The sequence below is a fragment of the Pundamilia nyererei genome, unplaced genomic scaffold (genome assembly GCF_000239375.1).
Source record: "Pundamilia nyererei isolate P.nyererei 1_Seehausen unplaced genomic scaffold, PunNye1.0 scaffold00033, whole genome shotgun sequence".
In the NCBI taxonomy this organism is placed as follows: Eukaryota; Metazoa; Chordata; class Actinopteri; order Cichliformes; family Cichlidae; genus Pundamilia; species Pundamilia nyererei.
The window spans coordinates 4,001,851-4,024,982 of record NW_005187434.1 but is presented as its reverse complement, the minus strand read 5'-3'; the positions used below and the strand labels follow the sequence as shown (position 1 = coordinate 4,024,982).

Below are 23,132 nucleotides of genomic sequence, written 5' to 3'. Positions count from 1 at the left end.
CAGCAGAGGCAGTGAAACCAGGTTAAGTTAAAAATAAATGTTCTGGCAACAAGAACCTTCGTTACTGAAAGAGCAATCAAAGCCTTGGTGTAGGCCACTATGCAAAACACCTGTTAAATTTAAACCCACTGAGCAGCTTCAGTTCACACTTGTTAGCACCTGTATTAGAGCGCAGAGGACTGTGGAGAAACCAGAAAACTCCACTCAGTGTTTACTAAAGCCAATTTCCAACTCTGTCCTGGTTTTAGATTTCTAATGGACTTACTAAAACTTGTTCTTTATCTTCAAGATTAAAAGACAAAAAAAAACCCCTTAAAAATGTATTTAGGAAATGGCAGGAGATGCACTGTTTGGAACCAAACTGACTTAGGGGACAAAATTAGTGCAAAAAATTACTCCAGAATCAAAGCATCCTTTTAAATTCGTAATAGATTTGCAAAATCTAGAAGACTGGCTGAGAGAGCGAGGAATGCACACAGAGTATAAGCGCAGATTTCAAGCATGTGTTCCTCTTCAGTAACAGCACGGCAATTTAGATCAGAGATCGACAGCCGAAGAAATATTTGCCCTGATATAAAAGCGTGCTCTTCTGTCACAACCTGACAGGTAATGTTTGGAGTTCAGCAAAATCTGAATATCCTATGACTGATTACTAGAGAGGAGTATATATACATGAAGGTGTGCTGACTAAAGGTTTTCTTTATGCACTGAATTCTGTAGAAATATGACAAAACCTGAACTCTGTTACTGCTAAAAGTACCTTTGCTGCCTGTAATACATCTCTGTCATGTATACTTCTTGTATCAGGTAATGTTTTCCTCCTAACAGCTCACTTCAAGCTTGGCTCAGTTACATTAAGATACCAGCCTTTTTACACAGCAGAAATGTGTGAGGATCAGGTCTAAACGTTCTGCAGGACCGAGCCAAAGCAAAGGCAACACACTCTTGAACAATCCACCTGTGCCTACAATACTGCCAACATCTCCCACTTGCATTCCAAATAAATTAGCACTCCTAGTGTCATATATCACAGCTATGTCAGGCACAAACTAAGACATGCTTTCCTCCCCTGGCGTTAAAGATTGATGCAGTAAAGTGTTTTCTGTGGTTAGTTTAAATCATCTCCTTCCTAAATATTGTGCTCTGAAAGGGAAACTACGGCAAATACATATTCATTCAGCCCACTACTGTTTCAGTTGCAAACTGCAGCTATGGCAAAAACAAGCAAACAAAAAAAAACCTCAGGATTTTTTTTTGTTTGTTTTGTTAAACACTTTCAGAAACAGTAAACAGAGTCATAATTGTCAGCCCAGTTATATGAAAACTATGTGTTTAAATTCAAGTTAAGCAACAGAGGAATTCACAGGCTAGCATAAAACTGCAGAAGATGATAGTCTCACAGAGATATGGAGCCCACCACCACCCACAATGCTCTCAGACATGTGCCCATTCCAACCACACCCATCTTTGACTGATTCTAGCGGTGCATTAAACTGCACGTCTTCAAACTTTCGTGGCTGCCTCTTGCACGGTTGTGATGTGCCAAAGTACACAAAACTGACTTTGCGTAACAGTACAAGTCTCCAAGAGCACAGTTTGCTGATACAGTCTTAAGTACTGTGGTTGGTAATTAGCCAAAGCTAGCATTCAAATCAGAGCTTTGTGTCTGCACACAGAAATGGATTGTTAGCTAACGCTTCCTCACCGATGGTGAGACTGTAGGAGGAATTTAAACTGTAAAGGTAACATGTATAGATGCTCTCATACATTTTCTCATATCTAACAAGTAGGAGACCAAGTCAAGCCTACACTGCACCTGCAGCACACTTGAGCAGAACTTGAAAACATGCAGCTAGCACTGTTCCCCAGTGAGCAGCTGATAGCTGTGATCCATGACAGATTAAAGTCTGCCAAGGTGGTGGACATCAATCTTCTTAAACCTAAATCAAATGTGGTGTAGTTGTGTAAGTACAAAGACCGGTTTTTCAAACAAAACAGAGCTAAAATGAAATTTCTGCACTTGGTCAACAATATCAACATGACTGATTTCTTTCTACATTTATTTTACTTCACACTCATGTAGCATCTGCCTCTTGCAGACCCTGTATTAACCACACAAAGGAAGATCAAGCGCAAGTTGCATTTTGAATGTTTGACTTTATGAAAATGCAAAGTTATTTTTGTTTGTAGATGATGCCAGATATGCAATTCTTAGGTAAAGCTGCCGATCCATTATTATCAAGAAGGCACGGGTATCTCGGCCTAAACGTTCGCTCATTGTTCTGCTGTTTATTAATAGCAATGTGGCTTAAATGATTACCTGCAGTTGTAGATGCTGGCATATTGAAGATTTCTGTTCCAGGCTGACCAGCATCTGAAAGTGTAAACAGGGTTTCTTATTTACGCTCCATTTAAATTAGAATAACATTGTTTACTACTGAGCACTCGGTAAGACCAGTCCTGATGTCAGACTTACTGAAATCAGTTTCACTTCCCACTACTGAAATCATCTTCTTGATGATTTCCTGTTTTTTTGATTTCACAATAGCCGAGTTGCTCTCAGTCAGTTTGCTGAAGAAGGCAGGAGGCTGGGAGGCATTTGGAGGAGAGTGGGAACCCATCCTGTAGAAGAGAAAGTACTATGATGTCAACATGCACACAGACACAAACTAACCCGACTCCTGTGACAAGACAATTTAATAAGCACACATGTAAATATAAGGGCTTCATCATTTTAAAATTGCACAAAACTTCCAAAACAACAACAACAACAACAAAAAAAACACTCATTTATCCAACTATCTACTGGTGTGCACTGCTGTGACGACAAGCCCACATTTTTTGTACTCAGCTGTGGTACCTGCCTTCTATACTGAGAATTTCCTAAACAGTTAAGGTGCTACATTCAAGGCATCAGGTCATACCACCTTATCAAGGAGCAGATGCTCTTTATTGATGTTAAAGCTCCTCCTTTCTCCTACCTCAGAGATGAAACACAGCACAATCAGTTGTTAATAAATGCTGAAACCTGGCAATCACAATTTATGGCCCAGAGGATTACGTGACAATCATGCCACCCACTTCGGTTGTAAAAACTTTTTCAGTGCAACAAGGCTGCCAAACAGATACGCAATCATTAAAGTTTCCTATTTCTCTGACTGAAGAAAATAAAAAGTAGGTTTATTAACCCAGAAGCAACTCTGTTATCTGGAGCAGAAACTCCAGAAACCACAATCCAATGTCAGAGTCTGTCACTGTCCTTTAAACATGACTAAACTACACATACACATATGACAGGTACAGTATATATGCAAGCATAAAACAGTGGGCTACTATTTCATGACCAGGACCTAAATTTTGACATTGTGTTACAGAATTTGCTCAGTGAAATAATCTAATTAGTGGTGCTAAATGTAAATAAACTGTGCTCATAATGGACTTTTTGGAGCGGACTCTTGATTTTCATGCTGCTGCTCCAACCCAAATCCAAACTTACCCTTGCTCTCCCTGCTCGCTGGGGTAGGAGGCTCCTCTCTGGACTTCAGGTTCAGAGTTGGCTCCAGCAGGAGACACCGGTTCGATGCCGTCAATAGAAACACTGACAGGTGATGTTTTAGGCTGAGGTGGAGATCTGGAAAACAGCATGAATATCATAACTTTGATTATCCATTACATATATTCTATGACATAAAAATCTTTTTATCACTTATTTAAGATAAGACAAAAGGTTAGATGCACTAATTGTACCCAACAGAGATTCCTACCGGTCTCTGTTGCGTTCTCCACCAGGTCCCTCGGCATAGCGGGTCCCCTGAGCAGACTCCTGTGAAGTGGGAGGGGGCTGGGAGGCACTGGGTGGACGGGTCAAGTCCAGGACAGGAGAACCGTGGTAGCTTTGCTGCTGGCTCTGCCTGTAGTCTTTAGTTATCACCTCCTGTTTGGGTGAAGATTATCAACATCAGACATTACACAACACTGTCTGAGATAAACTCTATCAGGAGACCCGTGTGTAATTTTATTTTACTCTAAAGAAAGCTAAACACATTCGACATGCATGCATTTGCTTTAATACAAACGCCAACTTCTTTTATAAAGCACTTCTAATTATTAGATTATTTTATGCAGTAGTTGAGAGGGCTTACGCTGATGTGCTGTGCCAGAGTGACCACCCTTTGGCTGCCTTTGACACAAGAGGACTGGGGCTGCTGGCCTGGAGACAGTCTCTCTTCAGATGGAGAACGGTAAAGACCGTGTGTCATAGCTAAGAGTCAAATCCAGAAAACACACACACTTTAAAAATTAGTTTGGATTTTCAGGTTAAGGTGACATAATTCCAAACCTTTGGAATGTCCTAAAGAAAACAAGCATTTTTTTTCCTGAGATGTCTCTACACTCATCCAGACTTTTGTAGGCTCAAAGTGCAAGCTTTGGAAAAAATAAAAGAAGAAGAAGAAAAAGAAAATATATCTAAATATGAGTAAGTGTGAAGAGGTCTCAAGATATTTTCAGTGCACACTTTGCATACAGCCTTGGCAAACTCATCTTTGACCAGAAATGGTGCTAAAATTGACAGGTTTTGCATCAGTAACTGAAATGAAGAAGTTCAAAAAGACACTTTTACATCCTCCTTTATATCACTTGAGGGACTTAAAAAGTGTGTACTGCATGTTATGAATAGAAATAGGCTATTACTATCATACTAGAGTACAAAACCTAACTCCAGAAACTCCATTCAGTCGAGGGTCTAAAACATTCTCCCTGTAAGCTCTCGAGAGCACTACAGCACATGGATTTCAAGACTTTGTGTCCCTTGTGTGTCATATCTCGCTACGTGTTTTTCTTACACAACTCTTACACGACATTATTCATTTCAGAGGATGATGTAAGTTGAAAGAGGGGACCAGGATTGACTCTGTGAATCCCAGAGAGGGAATGAGTGATCCTGTGGGGACAGCAAGCTCTGCCTTTTGTTGTTAGCTAGAAAACACATGAGAGACTCTGGGTTCATTTCAGCAGCAGCTTTATAAGCACCTGTATTTCTCTCTGTGGATCCATCTACTGTTTTGTGAACAACATCATCCTGGTGTTGTCATCTAGCTCAACCATCTCATCAGCTTTGACAAGCATGCTTCTCGAGTACATTAGCTCGCAACATCCAAAAAAAAGAAAACCTAAATAAATCAGCATAGATTACAGTGAGCAGTAAAACAGGAACATGCACAGATTTGGAAGGCCAGAAGCTGTAGTACCCCCTCCCCCTGATTCGCTGAAAGTGTCTCCAGTCTTTGCCGTGTTACTTCCCCTTCCCACCTGCCTTCTCTGCAACACTGGTGCACTCTGGGACCCCAGGGAGTGAGTTTGGTGGATGGTAATGCTTTTCCTGTTTAATGAAACTATCAGACCAATTTTCTATTTCAATGTTCTTTTTCATCTGAGTTACATATGTTTGAATTACAGCAGTCTTACTGAACAGAGGGTATAAAAATACTACTCTGATGATCTAACTGTCTGTGGTGAAATATTTTCTTAATGTAAGCAGCCGAATGACAGGGAGGAGGGTGCCACATGTTAAATTCAAGTCACATCCTCTTAGGAAATAAAATGAACATAAGCAGCAAAGGATGCTCAACCTAAATGTCCCACCAGCTTTAGCTACCTTAAAGGACACCTAGGATCTTCTTGGAAAAATCAAGTTTTCACAAAAACACTATCAAAACTCATTCAAGCTCGCCAAATTCTTTTAAAAATTTAATCTAATCAAGTATTGTCCAATTTGGGAAAGCTAGAAGTAAGGCTTTCCAGAGGGCACCCTTGGTGGACTTTAAGTCTATAAAAGGGAGAAACTGGGAAAAAAGGCAAAAAAAAACTACAGCATTGAAACAAAAATGTAAATGAATTCTGCTGATCTGATAATGCCAACCACCACAGCGTGCAATAGGCCACAGACTGACGGGGGAGTGGGTCTGGGTGATGAGGGGGGACCCCTGGGATCCAGAGCGTCTTACCATTAGTGGCGCTGCTGGCAACAAGCGAGCCCATCTCTGGCATCCCCGTTTCACAAGAAATTTGACGCATAATAATTGCGTTTATGAAGTTGGCCGCAGTCATGGTGGTCTTACCGAGTGATCGGAGCTCTTGTTCCTGAATGGACATCTGTTTGTTTTGAGTCTTTTCCCTACTAGGTGTACCGCTTTCTCCACGGCCAGGAGGGTTGTCTGACTGCAGAGGCAGTAGGTGCTGGGGACGGCCTGAAGCAGAGGTATAAGACCCGGGGTATAGTCCACCTGGGCTGGGGCTGGACAGCTTGGGGTCAGATTTACTGGATGGGCCATGCTGGTCCTGAAAATGTTTGGGTAGACCTCCCCTGTTTTTGCCTGCATCGCGACTCTGCTCTTTGGGTGCATTTAAATCCATGGCAGTTGGGTAGGCCTCAGAAAGCACACCTGTCCTTTGGAGATGGCTAGGGTAAGCTTGGTAGTGGGATGACCCTGAGGGCATGGACCTAACAAAGCAAACACATTTAAAAAAGCGAATTGTATTTATAAAAACAAACAAACAAACAAAAAGCGCATACAACTTTTTATCTGTTTATTCAAATTTTCTGTGTTAAAGTTCAGTTTACCGTAACACAGATGAGCCGGAGTGTTCGTTGACAGAAAGACTTTTCCCCCCAGTGTGCAGGACACTTGGCCTCTGCTGGACGTTTTCCTGGGTACGAGGCGACACTGGGGAGTGCTGGTGGCTGTGTGGCTGGGACGCAGGTCTTACGCTGCTGCTGCTTGACAAGCTGTGCTCTGTACCTAAGTAGCAGAAACAGACTCGTATAACTTTGCAAATTCCAAACTAGATTCGTAACTTAAATAAAAATGAAGAACACCATATTCTCCACACCTGGTCGCCAGATGGGGGCATGCTCCACATTTCCAATAGAGCCGCCCTTGTCTCTCTCACGCTCTCGATCCCTCTCTCTCTCCCGGTCCCTTTGCCTTTCGCGGTCCCTCTCGCGCTCCCTTTCCTTTTCCCGATCTCTCTGACGGTCCCGTTCGCGCTCCCTCTCCTTTTCCCGTTCCCGCTCCCTCTCACTTTCACGCTCCCGCTCCCTGTCACGTTCACGGTCTCTTTCACGCTCTAAAGATGAGGCCGTGCCTTGCATTTTGCTCATGTGTGAGGAGCCAACTGCACATGCAAAAAAAGGGAGAGAAAGAGAACTTTAGAAATAAAAAGAGTGCAACATATTTATTGTGTGAGTCTGCTTGAGTGAAATGAACTGTACCGGGTGAGATGGGAGAGGTGGTGTAAGGTCTGCCAGGGAAGCCGGTGCTCGTCCCAGGGATGTAAGGGATGCGATCCACTGTCCCTGGAGAGGGAGGGACCAGTATGTGTGATACCTGAGAAAGATCGATGATCCCTAGAGGACAGAGAAGGGTCAGCTGATTACAGGGCATAAAAATAATGAGAGGCTGTCAACAGTCATGCAAATGTTTTATGAGGGAATGTGATATTTATATTTATTAAATCTGAAATGATGGACTGACTATGTGAAATTCTATATTTCTGACAGATAAATGGGAAAGCAGAAGCAAATTACTAAAACATAAACCCTTAATAGATTCTGCTCTAGTGTTCTAAGACAAAGTAATAAATGAGTCAAGATGTGTTCCTTCAATGCGTTATATTGGAAAATAGTCTGACTGGCAGCTCCCTCAATCATCCTACATGACAAATTTTCAGCAACCACTAATGCAGTTCAGTTTTTTTCTATTATATTTATTTGTTTTTGTAGGAAAATCGTGGAAAATGCCATAATAAAGGACAATAAGACTCTCCCACAGAGTGTGATGACAAAATCAAATGCTGCTTTATTACTGTACATCAGCTGACTATAAATAAACTGTCCACCAAATTGATTTAAATAACTCAGAGCATGAACAGCACTAACATTAAATTTTGGCTTGCAGGTGCTTCTATTAATAACAACCACCCTGCTGTTGTTTCATACTCCTATTTGTATTTGTAGTGCAGGTGCAGCACACTTGACTGCACTTTCAGTTAGTGACTGCCCTTACCCCGAGGAGGGTAGGGCAGGGGGACAGCCTGGTCACGTGATGGAATGCCCCTCATGATGTCAGATGAGCGCTGTGCAGCCATGGCAGCAGCTGCGGGCCACTGATGCATCTGCTGAGAAGTGATATAGTCGTTGAGCAGCGTCTGCCGGTTCTCCAGGGCGGCGGTGTCAGGAAAGCCACGGATGATGTAGGGGTAGTGGGGAGAGTATGGAGCGCCGGAAGCAAGGGGCCTATGCAAGTAGTATGCTGCTGTGTATAAACAAGAAGATGATCTATCAGGAAGTCACTCAACTTGGAGTAAAACTCTCATCACATTATCACACAAATGCCTTGCAGATGATTAAACTGTTCTCTAATGAGGATGGGGGCAACATGTACACACTATAATGGACACAGTACCTGAGTCGATTGGGATACTACGACCCATTGCAGCAGGATCAAAAGCCAAGGAAATGTGACGGTACATTTCATGTGGCAGACTCTGAAACAGGGTCTGCTGATCTGGAAGAGTGGAAAGTGGTGATTTGGTGGTAGTCATCTCTCTGGGGGTTGGTGTGGCTTTACGCTCCTGAGTCAGATTCTTACTGGAAACTGGTGGGGGAAATAAAAAACAAAAAAAATTAATAGGAAACAGAATAATTTTTAGTACAGAACAACTCTTTTACATGCCTGTCACACATATACACGATTTATGCATTTTCATATACTTCTTGATTCTTTTTTCGTTTAAATTACAAACTCTCAATCATTTTAGCATGTGATATACTTACCCTCATGCTGCCTTTGACCTGCCTCCCTGGACAGTGGGGAGCTACGATGTGAGGATCCAGGGTAAGGTGTCCTTAAGGCTCCTTTATCATCGTAGCTCACTGGGCTGTGATGGGCTTTGCCACCCTGCTCTGACCCCAGCGTCAGTGGAGAAGAGCGCGATATGGGACTAGCTGTACTGACCACTGCACTGGGGCGCCCTTTAGGTGCGTCTTCATATCGGCTTCTCTCAGTACGCATCTCCAGGTGTGACTGTGTACCGTGGTAGGGACTGCCCATGATGGAGCGGACATCATGACGTTTCCCTGAACTAGCCACCTCCTGCTTCATGGACGATCCCTTCAGAGACCACAATGGGAATTAACTCAGTTAGCAAGCATGAAGTGTTTGATTGTCTCTACATGTGTCATTAGCATTATCTTTAGTGTGTACCTGTACAATGATGCCCTCCTTTCCAGGCTGTCGGAGCTCTTCCCTGGGAATGAGGTGGATAGAGCGCCCAGCCTCCTTCACTATGGTCTCTCGGCCTTTCATAGAATCAGACAAAGAGCCAGGCCCACGAGGTGGGGGGCTCTCTCTTTTCATCTGTTTAGGTTCCCTCCTCATGTAGTTATCCTGATCTAGATGACGAGGTATACCTGAAATTTTAATATATGACTATTATTGATCTTCAAACAAGAGCAGGAAGCCTAGTGTTCTCATTTCTTTTCATAATTTAGCCATACGTGAGCCAAAGGATAAAGAAACATGAGCGACAGACACAAAGGTTTTATAAGCTTAGCTGAATAATCTGGGGTTCGAGATCTGCTTAATTTGCTGCTCTTTAGGCAAATAACTTCAGGTCAGCTAGCACTATCCATTTCTTTGTAAAGGAAGAAACAACAGAAAAATGTGGCTTTCAGTTCACTGGAGGGAGCTCTGGGAGTGGAGTCAGATGAAATGAGAACACGGACTACATCAATCAATAACCTGTTACGCCTTTAACCATGCACCATCACAAAACCAATGGTGACTGGTAAAGCAGCATCAGTCTTTTCTGGGGTCGCCAAAAACACAGGCTACATTAACATTCTCCTTTAATGTATGTTCTGCTTGAGGACATTTTTTTAAGTACTTCACCAGGATGAAATGAGAATTCAAAATAAAATCTCGTTGGAAGTAAACCGCTTGCTACCTTGTGAGATGGAACCACGGATGTGATGAGAGTCCTTGTAAGAGGCATGGTGGGGACTGTCACTATCATGAGGCATGGCTCGTCCAATCAGTCCTGAGGTGGAGGGACCAAGGAGGGAATGGTAAGGTGTAAGACTATGTGAGTTATTTCATAAACAATCAAAGTCAAACCTCTATATGTCATCTGTTACCTTCACAGTTGGCAGCAGACAACGATTCCCTCATAGGCAGTCCCCTCGAGATGCCTCCTTCCATTACATCATAAGGACGCTTGAGGCCCAGGATTTCCCCAGACTGCCCTCCACCTCGGCCCTCATCTTTAGGAGTCTGGGATGCTGAGCCTATAAATGACAAAGATCTCAGTAAATATACTGACAGTATTTCTTAAGGTATGTGCAATTTGAATCAATATTATTTCTAAGATTAACTAAAAGCAACACAGCAAAAAGTAGGACAATACGGCCAAGTGCTACTTACGATCATATGTAAGAATGTGCCCACTAATGCCCTCATAGAGCACATGTCCTTTAGACAGGGCCTCATCGCGCTCCCTCTCAACTCGGCTGGCACTGTCCTCAGTCATTAGTCGCGCTATGGTTCCCTTATACAGCGAATCAGCCGGCGTCCCCTGTGGAAAACAAAAAGAAGAAATGAGACCTGTACTTTGTACCATCAGTGTGTTCTAACAGAGAATCCAAAAAAAAAAAAAGAAGTCTGATTAGGATTTTGATATACAAATGACAGTGAAGCCTGACAGCAGACAACCTTGACTACAAGCAGACTTGGTTAACAATCCTCATTTCGGTAAAACTAAACAGTGCCAACGTCATAACAAAAAATGTTACGGAAATGACAAACTTTATATCACGAGTGTTAAACTGTTATTTACAATTACTCCACTAATTAAAAACAACAAGAAAAACAAGTGAACAAACATCTATGGAAATTTAAGCTGACTGTTCTTGAGTCTAATCAGACTCAACTATGTCAAAGAAGGAAAACACCAAGTTAAAAATAAGTACAGCTTGAGGTTAAACATTTCAGAGGAATCATCAAGTGAACCCACTCACACAACTTGAGTCACGTCACTAAAGTGGACATGAAAAGTAGTAGCTTAGGGAACATTGTTACTGTGTTGCTTGCAGCTTTTCCAAGAAGACACTGAGGAAGGACGAGGCCAGACTAGCATGGTTTCTTACTATAGGATCAGATGGCGCTGACTTAAGTTACCCGCACCTACCCTTTAAGAAGAGGCATCAATGCTATATGGATTCGTGCACTGAACAGTAGCCTGCACACTAAAAAGGTATCCCTCTAACAATGGAGATGTTACACTTTCAGCTATCTCTCCTTTTACTAATCCACAACAGCAGATAGAAGCCAGTATGGCAGCTGGATATGATATTACAGTGGGCATATCAATGACTGGTTTTGCCCGCGCCTAGAGTAAATAGATAAAGTAAAGAGGGAACAGATGCGGTACATTGTGTACCTGTTGCTAAGGTGACGGGGCCACCCAGAGCTGCAGTTATGTCACAGCACCACGGAAATCCACCAGCCTTATGACCTCTAACCAGCTCTGCTGCTCTCGTTTCCATCAAAAGGACAAAGCTCAGACGCATGAAGGCTGCTAAAATTGACTGTGGCAGGTATAAAGACATAAAGCCTTCAACTTTATGAGCAGAAACCAGTGATGGCATCAAAATGAACCAATGAAGTACTGCTAACAATGCGTGGCCCATCAGTGTATGAGCTGTACATGCTGCTGTCACTATGAACCTTGACTTAATTTAACAGTGTTAGTTTCAGTTCAGTATTACAAGGGGAAATGGTGAGCTAGGGCTGGGCAATAAAACAATAAAGATAATTATTGCAAAAAAATTCTCCCCTACAGAAATATGAGACATGGTCAATATTAACCTCCTAAGACCCGAACTCTTCCACTACATGCTTTTTTAATTTTTCCATTGATATTTGGACATATTGGGGCCCGATGAATGTAAAAACAAAGAATTACCAGATTTATTTTTTTTTGCCTTATTTTTGTTTTTAAGAAAAAGGAGAGCCACATGAGCATATTCGTTTAAAATCTTGATAGAACAGTAGCAGTATAAGGTCCTCATAAGTGGATAATCAGGCCTTGTAGAGCAAAATTCAGTATTTTGGTCTAAATAACCCAAAATGTGATGGCCACATATGTGGACACCAGATCCTAGGAGGTTAAAGTCAATAAAAGCCAATTCATGTTTTGAGATATAACACGAAAGGGTCAATGACATCAATCATGTGGTTGGAATTGAGTTGGAGCCAGCATGCACCTTGCTAGGTGGAGGCAGTGTCAAAAATGTGTGATATAACAAGACCGTGGGCTGTTGTTGGCCCATCAGTCAGAAAGAAGAGCAAAGTTTTAACATACAAAGACTCCTGCAGAAGCAGTCTTTGCTTTTCATGTTGTATTTTTTTTTCCTATCTTGGATTTTCTCGAGATCTCTGCTGTCACTCCTTTCCCTTTCCCAGCCTGTTTATTAACAAATCGGCATTCAACCAATGCACAGTGTCATCTATGTCGAGCAATGTACAATTGAGATTTTGGAGGACTACACGGGAGTAGCGCCGCTTGAAAAGCACTCTCCTTATATCTTCACATGGGAAAAAAAAAAAGAACTTTTAAGCTTGACTTAAGAAACTGATTTGATTTAGATCCTAGCCGTACGTGCTAGTTATGATGTCAAACAAAAGCAGGTCACTTCTAAACCTGCATACTGGGGAATTATTTATAAGCGTGTTCAGTGAATTTGAAAGGTTGCTCGGCGGTTCCTCGAAAAGGGGAAGAGAACCGTTTTCCAGTTGTGTTGTAATGCACAACTCAAACTAGAACAGAGTCAGCAGAATATTATTAACAAACACGAGGATTGCCCCACCCAACAAACTGTACATATGGGAGACTGTTGCAACGAGAGTTGTAACAGTGGTCAGGGATTATCTGTAGGTTACATCATCAAACCAACAGCCTATGAGTATTTTCAGTGGAAACAACAAGAACCTTTACATGAGTAAAATTCTTTGGAAAATACAAATAAGCCTGTTGTTATTTTCTGAATAGAGTTTGTCTCTCCACTTTTGTACCAATTTTGAACTTTATACTGGAGCATTTTTAACTCCAGTATAGCAGCTATATTACAAGGACTACTTCAGCGGTCAGCACTCACCTGAGTAATGGAGCCGCCTCGATAGGGAATTGGGGAATCAGGATGCAGTCTGGTCCCTGGGATGCCTTTAGTGATACTACCCCCCTGAACAGCTGAAATAGACGCTTTAAGGACAGTAAGAGAGAGACAGCTGTCACTATAATCCAACATGTAAAGTCACATTAAGAGTAAAAAAGAGGAATGCATTTAACTGGAAATAAATATTTGAAACTGTTTTGCAAGACCACCCGAAAAGAAAAAGTTGAAGCATCACCGAGTACAATCACTTCTGCACATACAGATTTGGGCAGTTTCTCTCAATCTTCACATTTTCCCAACATCAGTGAACTCAACTACCCACTGAATTTATAATAAACAGATAGATGAATGACCAGACAGAGAGAGATTGAAAGTCTAGCCTAGGTTACATTTAGTACATTTAGAAAAGTCACTCCAATTTGGTGTGTTGGAATAAAAAGCAAGTCATGATTTGACTTCGTTCAGAATCTGTGTCTTATTGCTTGTAATCAGTATGGCAGTAAAACAGTGGGAAAAGACAGAGCACCCACCACGTCCAGCAGCACTATCATGAGATGGCCCTTGGGCTGACAGGTTATCAGCTTGGGAGGACGAGCTGTGAGGGGACAGCTGTTCCTGCTTTACTATTGGAAAACCACCTGCTATATATTAGATTACAGAGAGAAAAGAGAACAAAATGAATAGGGACAATTTTATTATCCTTTATTTATCCAGGTAAAAGTCTCATTGAAAGTAAAATCTCATTTTGAAGACAGACCTTGCTGAGAGGGGCAGGGCACAATAATGAGAGAGTATCAATCCCCTCAGCCAGATTTACTCACCCCCTTTCCTCTGATCCATCCAAGGCACCCCCATCGGTGCGGAGGGCATCTTCCCATGGTCCAACCCATGAGCTGGGCTGTGCAGCTGTACTGGTGTGCCCTGTTTATTTAATTTAAAAATAATGTACATGGTCATAAGAACAATATGTAGGATCACTGATCAAAACAATTACATGATTTCTACTCTCAAACTATGTCTACTTAATGTTATTGGTGTGGTGCTGTACCTGTGTGATAGAGCCTCCTGGCTTGGAGGAGGAAATGAGAGGTGGAGGCTCTGGCATTGTGAGCGGTCTCACTGCTGCTAGCCTTCCGCTGTCCTGTGGCAGTGAGGGGTGGCCTGATGGCTGGAACGCTGGCAGATGGATGAGATTGTGAGAATGAGATTTGAGCAAGTGATCTTTAGACAAAGGCTTAAAAAAGCAAGTTAAGTAGACATGGATTTGCTAAATGTTCTCACAGTACAGATAAAAGATTATGTAAAGCAGCGGTCCCCGACCTTTTTTGCGCCACGGACCGGTTTATGCCCGACAATATTTTCACGGACCGGCCTTTAAGGTGTCGCGGATAAATACAACAAAAAAACTTAGTACCGGTACCGACAAAAAGAAGATTTATTCATAACACACGTGAAAAGACCCAGGAAAACTGAGTTAACGATAAAAACAATAACAAAATAATGCTGAAAACCGATAAAAACCCTGAAAACCATACATTTCAGACCTGAGCCTCAACTCTCGCGGCCCAGTACCAAACGATTCACGGACCAGTACCGGTCCGAGGCCCGGGGATTGGCGACCGCTGATGTAAAGAGAATGCTCACAGTTGAAGTGGATCAGGTGCTGGTCATGAGTGCTCTTGGACATGTCTCGTGGGGACACAGGGTAAGGGGATAGAACTGAGCGCCCCAAGTTAGAGGTCCTCGGGTCATCAGGGCCGAGCGCCTGCTTCTTAGCTTCACTGTGTGGAGAGAATGCTGGGGGCTTTTCTGCAACAGTGACACACAAGGAGAGTCAGGACCAGGTAACAACACACAAATGGTTATCCACTAATCCAAGAAGTTGTCCTTTGGCCATTACCAACACACTACTGTCCACACCTTCATCAATGTCATCATAAGAATTACAAAGAATATCTCATGCTACCTCCCAGACAAAGTGACACGCCACTGAATTAGTACCCTTACTTAATACAATCACACCATCCCAGTGCTAATATTTAAAGTGAAATCCAGCTGAGGAGAAGTTAAAAGGCAATGGATGAACCTACTTAATCCCTGCAGGAGGAGCAGCAACTGCTTCTCATTGCTCTGAATGGACATAAGCACACCACAGATCATTAAATCCTCACAGCATTTTTACAATCATCAAATCCTCAATTTTTTAAATCCCCACAAGCGCTTACTTGTAACTATTACTTCCCCCACACGGTGATTAAATGCTGAAAAATATCAATAGATATCAGCTGGAATACATGTTTATATCTGTCCTTATGTTAGCATAAATGAATGAAAAAGGACTTTGGAGTTCACAGCTGCCGTGCACATGCTGGTTATAAAAGACCTCTCTTTGTGTGGACCTTTAAAAGTCCATTCAACAAGCTTACAGTAACTGCACTGAACCAGACTGTATTCCCTTTTGGGTCAATAGCAATACCAGATCATTTATCAGTTCCCTCTCCCTGAGTGTCCCAGAAACACTTCAATGCCCTAAACACTAGAGTACACAGACTCAAGGTTACAGGATGTAGCAAGGACCAACAAAGTAAAACTAGATCAAATGCAACTAGAACAGCATGTTGTACTGCATTTTCATTAACCTCATTTAAAAAAAATAATTTCATTAATCCTCTAATCTTGTTTTCATAAAACACCAAGCTGTACACCCTGCAGTGGAGTGACACTAAGGTCATACAGAACAGTGATAAAAAGGATCCAAGCTGAAAACCTAAAACTGTGAAGAACTTGTGTTTGCAACTTCAGCAGGTAAATATAGTTTCTAGGCAATAAGAGAAGTTTCTGTTGTGATGGAGGTGTGCATACCATCCTTTTCGCCGGCAGAGGGGCTGCGCGGGCGAACACGTGGGCTGTTGCTGTGCAGAGCCTCCCTGTCTCTGTCTGCCTGTGGGGTATAAGGCTGCTGTTTGCCTGGCTGGCCTGGAAACTGCTGCTGCTGTTGTTGCAGCTTGACCTCCTGGGAGGACTCCCCATGAGCCATGGTGATCTGTTGCTGGTACAGTGCCAAAGCGTGGGGAGGCAGTAATGCCTTCCCACTCTGCTGACCCCCCTGCACCGAGGCTTCTTGCATCTGCACACAGGGCGACAAGAAAATAACAGAGTTACATATGTGCCACACATATAACACAAGCCCACTCCTATCCAGGAGCTGACATATGGTTAGCCACATAAAATATCTGATAAGCATGTCAGCTAAGACGCATCTCTTATTTCTTGACAAGCTAAAGTTTCCCTAATGGTCGTTATCTCATTTCTCGTTATCCTCCATCTGGTTGGCTTATCTTATACAGTTATGACTTAACAATTTCACCTACTATGGTGTTAGCCTTGTAAGCAGAGAGACTTTGATAGGATTCACAATTGCTATGAAAGATTGTGAGTGCGTGAGTTCATCAGTTTTATGTGGCGAAGACACTTTCAAAGGCTGGGAAAGCCAAGATGCTCTTCACTTAAAAAGGGACATAAAGGTTTATAGGGACACAATAACAATGCTCATTATCAAGTCCATATGTGTATTCTTGGATTCTAGCAAAGTAGTTCTGCATGAGTCATATTAAATAAAAAATAAATAAATACATAAAAAAGATCTGTAACTGTTTGAAACAAGAACTAAAGCTAGCAACTTTAAAATTAGCAACTCACAATAGGTGGTATAGCAGCTGCTCTCTGTTTCAGCTGTTTCAGATCCATGGGCTTCTGTAGTGGGGATGATATGACCCCATCATGAGTGTAGTTCAGTAGGCTTGGCCGTGGAGACATCATTCTACACAGACGGACAGAAATAAGTTAGTGGGAGTAAAGAAGAGGTTGAAAAGAAGAGCATACAAAATCACTTGTTTAGTTTTTCCACCCACTAATGTAGTAGGATGTGTGCTGACATAGCCTGAGACCATGGGAAAAAAGTAAAGATTCATATTGATGTATTACACATCTGTCAAAAAACACAACAGACTCTGAATTACAAATCGATGCACAGAACCACGCATGCACGCCCCCCCCAACCCTCCCCCTTTTGTTTGCCTTGGCAGAGGGCAGCATTTCCCTGAGCTCTGCCAGTACATGCAGTCTGCTGTCATGGAAAAAACTGAACAAGTACCGTGCAAACACGACTAATCAGTTCTCCTACGCACTCTGACACCAATTTCTAGCGGCCTCATTCACAGACACATACGACATGTTTTATTAATATTATTATTTTTACAATAAATAAATAAATAAATAAATAAATAAATAAATAAATTTTCATACTGATGTGCAAATAAAATCCTTGGCTAATAGAAAAGTGCAACCTGTGGTACATGAACACACAAACACAGCTTGCCAAATATGGCTTCAATGCTGTACAGTGTAGCTAGGCAACTACTACCACTTCAAAGCCCTCACTGCTTTGTGTTCTTATGTCTGCTGTGTCAGAACAGAGATGTAAGATACCCAAGAAAACTCAAAAACCAGAAGATTTTTTACAACAAAGCTCTCAAACTGGTATAACGATGTAAACAGGGGAAATAAAGCAGGGAAGGGATACACTGATCAGCACTCAATCTGCCTAATACTGTGTAGGTCCCTATTATGCCAGAACAGCTCTGAGGCCTTTGGAGCTTGAACATGGCATCATTGTGGGTATCTTATGACTGCATGGCATTGGTGATATTGGAGTGTTTGGGTGCTGCTGTGGTATTAGGCCACTGTGCCTCATACTTTTATATGCAACAGATGTTTGATAGCATCATTGTCTGTAGAGTTTGGAAACAGGCTCACTGTCCAGAGGTATTTCTTATATTCTCGAGATGGTTTTCTGATATGTTTTTTGCTTTCTGTTGGAGGACATTAAGGTACAGCCATTTTTGTTGATCTGCAACAGTGTTAGGTGGGTGGTAAATAGCAGTAAAAGTAATAACCACATAAATACCAGGGAAAAGATGTCCCTGTAAAACTCAGGGTTATGGCTATAAGCCTGGTCCTCTGATTAGTGCTGATGGTTCTCACTATGGGCCTCCTGCATGACCTCATCAGAACCTCAAATGTCCCTATTCTTGAGAACAGCTGCAGCCTGAGGGGCTGGTACTTTGGGAATCCTGAAAATGCAATGCTGGGGGAGACGCTGCCTGTGCTGCAACCAAGAGGCCTTGGCAGATGACAGAGGTGTCAAGGAAATCCTTTTTCCTTTGTCATTAGGGTGGGGAGCCCAAGCCAGCATGCCCGCCCCACAAGAACCATTAGCCCCATGGCTTTCCCAGTAGCCTATATTCCCACTTTCTGGAACTGGAGGACATTGTCGGATGTAACAAATATTTCTTCCCACATAGTGGTATCTGGTTTAGCTATCTTACCCTCTTCTGAAGGGATGTTGATCTTAGCAGCTGTGTGCTTGCACATGTCCTGTATGTTGCGCTATAAGGTAGACAGCGATGGAGGTTTAGTTGGTAGTGAGGGAGTTGGAAATTATAGTTAGAAGACAGGAGTTCTGAATCAGCTGACTCATCTCCATCATTGTTAGCGTCGCTTCCCAGGATAGCTCTAATAGAGAAAAGCCCTCACATTGTCAGTCTGCCACCAGTGATGGGAAAGAATTAGCTACTGGCTCAGAGTGTGCTTCTGCATAGAAGTCCTTAGGTATTAGCACTTTTCCCTGTGGCAAAGCTGCCTCACACACCAAAGGGACACTGCCCTGCAGGTTAGCCTGGTGAGCGAGCCTGCAGTGGCACAATTTGTGTCATAAAGGAATACAATGGATACAGATTTGGGGGGAGGTCAAGGCAGCCTCAGCAGTCTACACATGCCACACAAACTGGGTGTGTATCTCTTGTTGCTGCAGAGAGACAGATTTCCAACTTCACTCAGGTTGTTAGCCATAGACATGCTGGTGGGCCTGACAATCGGCTAAACAGCCACCAAACTAATGTGCAGGGAAGAATACTGCTGTTCTTTGGGTAGCGCCGACTAAAAAGTAGTGCTACTTATTTTATACAGTATTGCTACCTAATAGGGTACGGCTAGAGCCGTTAGCTTAGTACCCAAAGAACAGCTGCCAACAGGCTTCCGTGAGAAGAGAGAAGAGGTTTTTGAATGACATCTCACGCTATGTCACACCCCATTATGTGGGTGTCACTGAGAAAGCCTATAGCAGGTGGCGTAATAGTATTTCAGCTTCTGATGAGGTCAGGGAGGAAGCATTACCCCATAGTCATGAAACAAATGCGATGAAAGAGAATACTGCATTGTAGAGAGAGCATCCATCATATTCACTTCACGGGTCACAGTTTTAATGTTGTGCCTGTATAAAATTGTTGCTTTAATTTAAACAAATGGGAAATTACCATTTACCATTATCCACTATATCCATTGCTACGAACCCTCACCTGTTCTTATCTGTGTTGTCCGTCTCCTCCACCTCATCAGCACTGCAAGTGGCACTAGAGTCACTGTCTCCATGGGAGCAAGTTTTGGCCGCATGGTCCTTCTTGGAGTTCTTGTTGGAGCTCTTGACTTCCTCCGTGCCTGCAGTGGGAGGTTTTGTATCTGTGGCATCACTGGGCGGTGTTGGCTGCAGCTGGTCTCTGTTGGGCTCCCCAGTTTCAGTCTTAATCTCCTGTTTAATGGAATCTGCATCTTCCTTGACTGGAGGATTCTCATCCCCTGCCTGACTTGTGTCTGCGAGGTCCTCCTTCTTGTCGCCAGTGTTTGAGCTGCCCTTTGCCTTGCTTGAGGCTTCCTCCTTAGCCTTGCTGTCCTCAGACGAGTGCGGCGAGGGCAGGCTCTCCGTGTCAGAGCTGTTATTGGCTCCACCTGGCAGGGACACAGGGTTCGAAAGGAAACAAATTAGAGGTTTGTACTACAAATGTTTTATCTCCTTCACCTTTTTTCTTCCATTTTTCCTCTTATCTCTTTCTGCTAAAGAAGATTTTTCGCAGTGCCAGTCTTCTGCCTAATCAGGTTTCACTGTACAATAAGGGGAAAACAAAACCAATTGGAATGATGGATGAAAGCCCCCAGGACTTCAGTGCTCTGTTGAGGAAGTACAGTCTACGCAGTACACTTCTGTCAACAAACTACAGCAACGTTTCATGATCATTTTCCCATTTGTAAACCATGATTCTTTAAGCCAACGTGAGCTGTTCAAACACTTTTTTCTGTCATATGAAACGATGCCACTTTATAAAGTTTGTGTAGAATAAAATGCAATTTAAAAAAAACAACTCTGGCATAAATTCTACATTTACAACCATTAATAACTAAACTGTAAGAGAGTTATTAAGTCTATGTATGCAATCTAGTTTGTAGTTCGGCTGTAGTTGTCCTGAACATTCAATGCAATACAAACAACTTTGTAGACAAAATAGAAGGCTTAAAATCAAGGCATAAGGATTGATATACCTTCTCCATCCTCGGGGGCTTCTTCTTCATTGCAGCTGGCTCCTGAACCCTCCATCTCCTCCTCCTCTGCTGGATATGGGGCATTAGTTTCCTCATTCTGTGAGGCTTTGCCTCTACGACGGGCCTTTCGTTCCTTCTCCTGGGTGAAAATAAGCCAAAAAAAAAAAAACTCAACAGAAGCAATCTTACAGTATAACATTACACAAAGTATAAAATTCATTTTATTTTTTTTAAAGGCTTGCGGATGTCATTTTGATTACCGATTTCATTTTATGCTGCTGCAGAATTTCATCCAGTTTCTGCCTCTTCTTGTAGTTGAAGTAGAAGTTCTTGCACTGTGACACGGTCTTTGATCCCACCATCTTGGCGATGGCGGACCAATTCCTACCATACTGGAGAAGGCCTAGAATTAACAGATGGACAGGCAGAGGGATTAGGATAGACATACAGAGACAGACGTGTGGATGTGGCCCTTGATGATCTGCTATTCTCTCTGCAGCTGTAAAAGATGTAAGCTGTGCAAAGTGCACTGCTTGTGACGATTGTAAATTTAATGGTTATTTTGGCTTATATACTATCAACGCCATCTCTAATCTCTTCAAGTGTACAGCGTTGCCATTGTAAATCAATAGCCAGGAACATCTGTCTCTATACAGCTGTCTAAACTGCGGCACAGCCTGGGAGTTTTACCCACAGTGTAACATAGACACTGTTCCACTCTGCCAGGAGCACCATGGCTTATTAACATAGATTTCCAAAGTACAGACAAAGAGTGAAAGAAAGAGAGAGACTGATAAAGCAAAAAGGAGAGGGAAGTGCTAGTGGTAGGTAAACCGCCAGTCAAACCAATGACATCACTAACTCACTCCACTGGGGTCACTGTGTGTCATATTCTAACTGACTTTGATGTGACCCACTTCCAAGAAACCCAAGTCCTTTACTCAGTCAAGCACATGATTGGGCCTTACACAAGAGTCTACAGGCACCCGCTGGGCCAGGGCTGTGATAGATCAACCTGTCATGAAACACACAAGAATGTAGGGACGCACACATAAAGTGTGTATATGTGCTATAGTAAGATATGCAGAGAGCATTCAGTGCATAAAGACAAGTAAATGAGAAATACAGATAGCATAGAATCTGCTCCAGCGCCCCCCTCCCAGAGTCTGCTGTTAGCTAAAAGGCAGCTCATTAACAGTGTGTTGTAAGAGGCTTAGCTTACACCACCCACTTGTTTCCTGTGCCAGCCTGACAGGTCCTGGCAACAGGACAGCTCTCAAAAGGTTGCTGGGGGCTGGTGGGTGGGAGGGGTGTTATTAACAGGCACAGAGCCAACACGTCTTGGGATAACCTTGGCCATGGGTTCAGAGGTCTCTGCATCTCATCGCTTAATGGAGGTAGTAGGACGACACGCAGAGCTGCGAGCCAAAGGAGAGGAAAGGACAGCTGTTTACAGCCCCGTCAGTTCAGCTCTCATAATAATCTGAAAGCCTGAATCTGATACCAACACTGGATTGAGTGGTTAGTGATAAGACTATTACTAAGTAATATCTGCAATAAAAACTGATCTATTAGTTGTTTACAAGTCTCATTTCCTGGAAATGTTTCATAAGACTTTGTGTACAGAGATACTTATAACACTGATATTACGACACATAAAATGCCACCTAAATATGAAAAAGTTTTTTTTTTAAACTGCACAGTCGTGTTTCACTCGCACAATAGTTGCAATTGTATTAACATTAGCACCTACATAAGTGCTGTGTCACACATACAGTGTGTAAATGTAATTTAAAAAAAAAAATCTCTAGCTAAAAGGGCTAGCAAAGCTATGAATCATGCAGAAAAAGTGGAAAGACCTATAATATTCACTGTTCGGCTGAGAATTTATTAATACTATTATAAAAAGAGCTGCCATAACAAGCTTGGGTGATCTTCATGTCTGAGCTTCTGGAGTCTAAAAGTGGCAGCGCACCTTGAAACTGTTAAAGTGGAAGAGGTTTTTCAGCTGAAATATTCATTGCTGCCACCAAAGGTATTGCTAGAAAAGCTTCTCCCAGGAAGAAAAGACTGGTTGGCCTGACTCGCTCCATGAGGACTGAGACACGTGACTGCTGATACCTAATAACCTTTTAAAGTCGGTGGGTGGGAGGGGGTGGACTGCCCTACAAGTCATACACCCTCGAAACTGATAAGAGTACACACAAAAATATATGCCTTCACACCAACCATGAAACAACGGTGGCATAAGAATAAGCACATTTATAGAAGTTAGATTAACTCTTCGCAGCATGCAGTGAAGCTGAAGTGCTAAAGAGTTCAATTTATTTACTGAAGGTCAAAGGTCACTTTGTGATGACCTCTAGCTATATCCAGTTTGATCCGCCACACGCAAGCACACAAACCACACAAAGCACAATCCCAATAAGTTATAGTTGGCTCAGGGCCTCAGTTGCTCAGAGCAACA

The 23,132-nt window shown here is 42.6% G+C and overlaps 1 protein-coding gene across 4 annotated transcripts in view; it reads right to left on the bottom strand.

Moving 5' to 3' along the window:
- Positions 1-23,132, bottom strand: part of ncor2 (nuclear receptor corepressor 2) — a 91,088-nt gene that overhangs the window by 3,344 nt on the left and 64,612 nt on the right. The window contains exons 18-43 of one of the 4 annotated variants that reach the window (XM_013909897.1): positions 20,926-21,068; positions 20,666-20,804; positions 19,651-20,077; positions 16,934-17,054; positions 16,097-16,361; positions 14,879-15,043; positions 14,283-14,410; positions 14,056-14,155; positions 13,765-13,875; positions 13,217-13,320; positions 10,485-10,635; positions 10,199-10,348; positions 10,009-10,101; positions 9,267-9,472; positions 8,837-9,173; positions 8,466-8,657; positions 8,067-8,315; positions 7,274-7,408; positions 6,892-7,176; positions 6,623-6,800; positions 6,120-6,502; positions 4,143-4,261; positions 3,765-3,934; positions 3,497-3,631; positions 2,477-2,622; positions 2,321-2,374 (exon numbers count right to left, since the gene is read on the bottom strand). In XM_013909897.1, the coding sequence (XP_013765351.1) occupies positions 2,321-2,374; positions 2,477-2,622; positions 3,497-3,631; positions 3,765-3,934; positions 4,143-4,261; positions 6,120-6,502; positions 6,623-6,800; positions 6,892-7,176; positions 7,274-7,408; positions 8,067-8,315; positions 8,466-8,657; positions 8,837-9,173; positions 9,267-9,472; positions 10,009-10,101; positions 10,199-10,348; positions 10,485-10,635; positions 13,217-13,320; positions 13,765-13,875; positions 14,056-14,155; positions 14,283-14,410; positions 14,879-15,043; positions 16,097-16,361; positions 16,934-17,054; positions 19,651-20,077; positions 20,666-20,804; positions 20,926-21,068 (4,686 nt within the window). The remainder of the gene's footprint in view (positions 1-2,320; positions 2,375-2,476; positions 2,623-3,496; positions 3,632-3,764; positions 3,935-4,142; positions 4,262-6,119; positions 6,503-6,622; positions 6,801-6,891; positions 7,177-7,273; positions 7,409-8,066; positions 8,316-8,465; positions 8,658-8,836; positions 9,174-9,266; positions 9,473-10,008; positions 10,102-10,198; positions 10,349-10,484; positions 10,636-13,216; positions 13,321-13,764; positions 13,876-14,055; positions 14,156-14,282; positions 14,411-14,878; positions 15,044-16,096; positions 16,362-16,933; positions 17,055-19,650; positions 20,078-20,665; positions 20,805-20,925; positions 21,069-23,132) is intronic. The other 3 variants (XM_013909898.1, XM_013909899.1, XM_013909900.1) reach the window with 3 other exon arrangements.